The 2198-nt window shown below is 39.6% G+C and overlaps 1 protein-coding gene across 1 annotated transcript in view; it reads right to left on the reverse strand.

Annotated features, from left to right (window-relative positions):
- LOC109222093 overlaps window positions 1-822 on the reverse strand; it is a gene marked incomplete at its 3' end in the record, with an annotated part of 5309 nt that extends 4487 nt beyond the window's left edge. Inside the window, exon 1 of the mRNA XM_019386497.1 lies at window positions 19-822. Within this exon, the coding sequence (XP_019242042.1) occupies window positions 19-822 (804 nt within the window). The remainder of the gene's footprint in view (window positions 1-18) is intronic.
- Window positions 823-2198: the final 1376 nt, after the last annotated feature.

Genomic DNA, 2198 nt, shown 5'->3' on the forward strand with positions numbered 1-2198 from the left:
TTTATGATTGAATAGTACAAATGGATTTGCACTAAAATCTGCATTCCAGTTCTCCTTCACCACTGTCTTGAATGCTTCATGTTTTGTCCAGAAGTTTAGAAATCTAAAAGGCTTCTTGATTGGAGGGTTTTCAATGTCACACTTCAATAGCATTGGACAGTGATCTGAGCCAGTCTTTGACATATGAGTAACCTCCAGTCCTGGGAATGTTTGCTGCAATTCTATGTTCCCAAAACACCTATCTAACCTTTTAAAGATACAATCATCCTCTGATCTTCCATTCCACCAAGTAAAAATACTTCCTTTGAACCCCAAATCTGACAGATTGCAAGTATTGATACAATGTCTGAAATCATCTACTTCATTTATAGACACAGGTAATCCACCAAATTTCTCCTCCTCATCCCATATGACATTAAAATCCCCTCCCACTAGCCATGGAGATGTCATGTCAGAGGCCATTGCATACAGTGAATCCCATAATTCTATTCTCTCTATGTGATCACATTTGGCATATACCAGTGTAAGGATTAATTCTACATGGGTTTCAGTGTGAAATAACTTCAATGTCAGCTGCTGTACCATATTGTACACAATGTCAACTTCATAAACCTCATCAATGAATGCCCATATTTTATTTGACACATTTACTACTGCTTGTGCAAGTCCTATTCTGCTTCTGTACCTTTCAACCTTGTTAGCTTGCTGCATAGGCTCCATGATTCCAATGAATTCAAAATGATGTTTCTTATGCAGAAGAATTAATCTCTCAAAGGCCTGCATTGTATTAACAGACCTGACATTCCATATGATTGCATCCATCACTGATTAATGGACTTGGATAGAGCTCTTCTTGTTTGGACTCCACCTGGTGGGACAGATGAATTGTCTTTCTGTTGTTTCTTCTTGCCTTTTGCTGCAGATTTAGCTTGCTCAATATGTCTAGGGGATAGATCTCCTTGTTTAGCAATATTGATGAAATTTTGGGCAGTAGACTCTTCATCCATATCCTTGCCTATACCTTCATGTTCTTCATCTGCAGCAGTACCTTTCACATTTATTTGCACTACTGCTTTCTCAGTGTCCCTCTGAGGTGCCCCAGTAATAACTGCAGCATTATCACCTTGCAAATTAGTCTTCTGCACTTGTGTAAGAGCCAATGGGTCTATGCTTCCAGTTAACTCTTGCATTTTCTTCTTTATGTTCACTTCTGCTGCTTCCCTTTCTTTATCAACTACCACACTTGGACTCTGCTGTGATTTTTGTACAGCCTGACCCTTGTTGGTCTTAGAAACTGGAGTTGGATCTGCATCTGCACCACCAATATGGTCAGAAGTTGTTCCCCCTGGATCAATGTTGCAACCATCCACCACCTTATTAGTTTCCAAAGTGTTCCCTATATTCTCATCATTGGTACTTATTTTCTCCTTGTTTAGCTGCTGTAGATCTGCCTCTTCATTAACTGCTGCCTTAGCCACTGTATCTTTTTGTTTATCATTTACACTTGGATCCTCCTCTTCTAATGTATCCCCACCATCTTCCTCCTCACTTTGCATTGCATCAGGTATTTGTCCTTCATCTGCATCCTCTTCAGTCTGATTTGCCCATAGCTTGCTTCCACTCCATTTGATCATTTCATTACTTTTGAACACTTCAAAGTCAGTATCCACTATATTTTCCTCCTGATTATTTTGTGCCAGATTTGCCTCCACCATAGTGTCTTGAGATGGTACCTCTTGAACTGAGGTATTTATTCCAACCTCATTTATTTTAAAGGCTCTTTGTACCCATGCTGTAGTGGATTCCTTCACCTTCTGATCTGTGCTGACTTTATTTTTATTCTCTTCCATCCCTTTTTGGTTGTTGATTCCTGCCTGATTTACACTAACAGCTGGCATATTTTTTGTGTTACTTGCCCCATCCTTCCTTCTCTTTGTATTCCCAGGAAAAGTAGGTATAAATGCTGGTGCTACAGGATTTAAAATTCCTGTTCCCTTTGACACAGGTACTGCATTCATAGTCTCCACCAAAGCCAATTGGTTGTTGGCATTGTCATCACTTTCCTCCACTTCTAATATGGCAAAATTATTATCAGTTTGCACCTGTTCTCTTCTCTTATCAGCTGGAACCATATCTTGAACACTCCTTTTATTAATTTCCTCTTTGCCTGTTATACCTCCCTTCTGCTGATCAACTGG

The sequence above is a fragment of the Nicotiana attenuata genome, unplaced genomic scaffold (assembly GCF_001879085.1).
Source record: "Nicotiana attenuata strain UT unplaced genomic scaffold, NIATTr2, whole genome shotgun sequence".
Classification (NCBI taxonomy): domain Eukaryota; kingdom Viridiplantae; phylum Streptophyta; class Magnoliopsida; order Solanales; family Solanaceae; genus Nicotiana; species Nicotiana attenuata.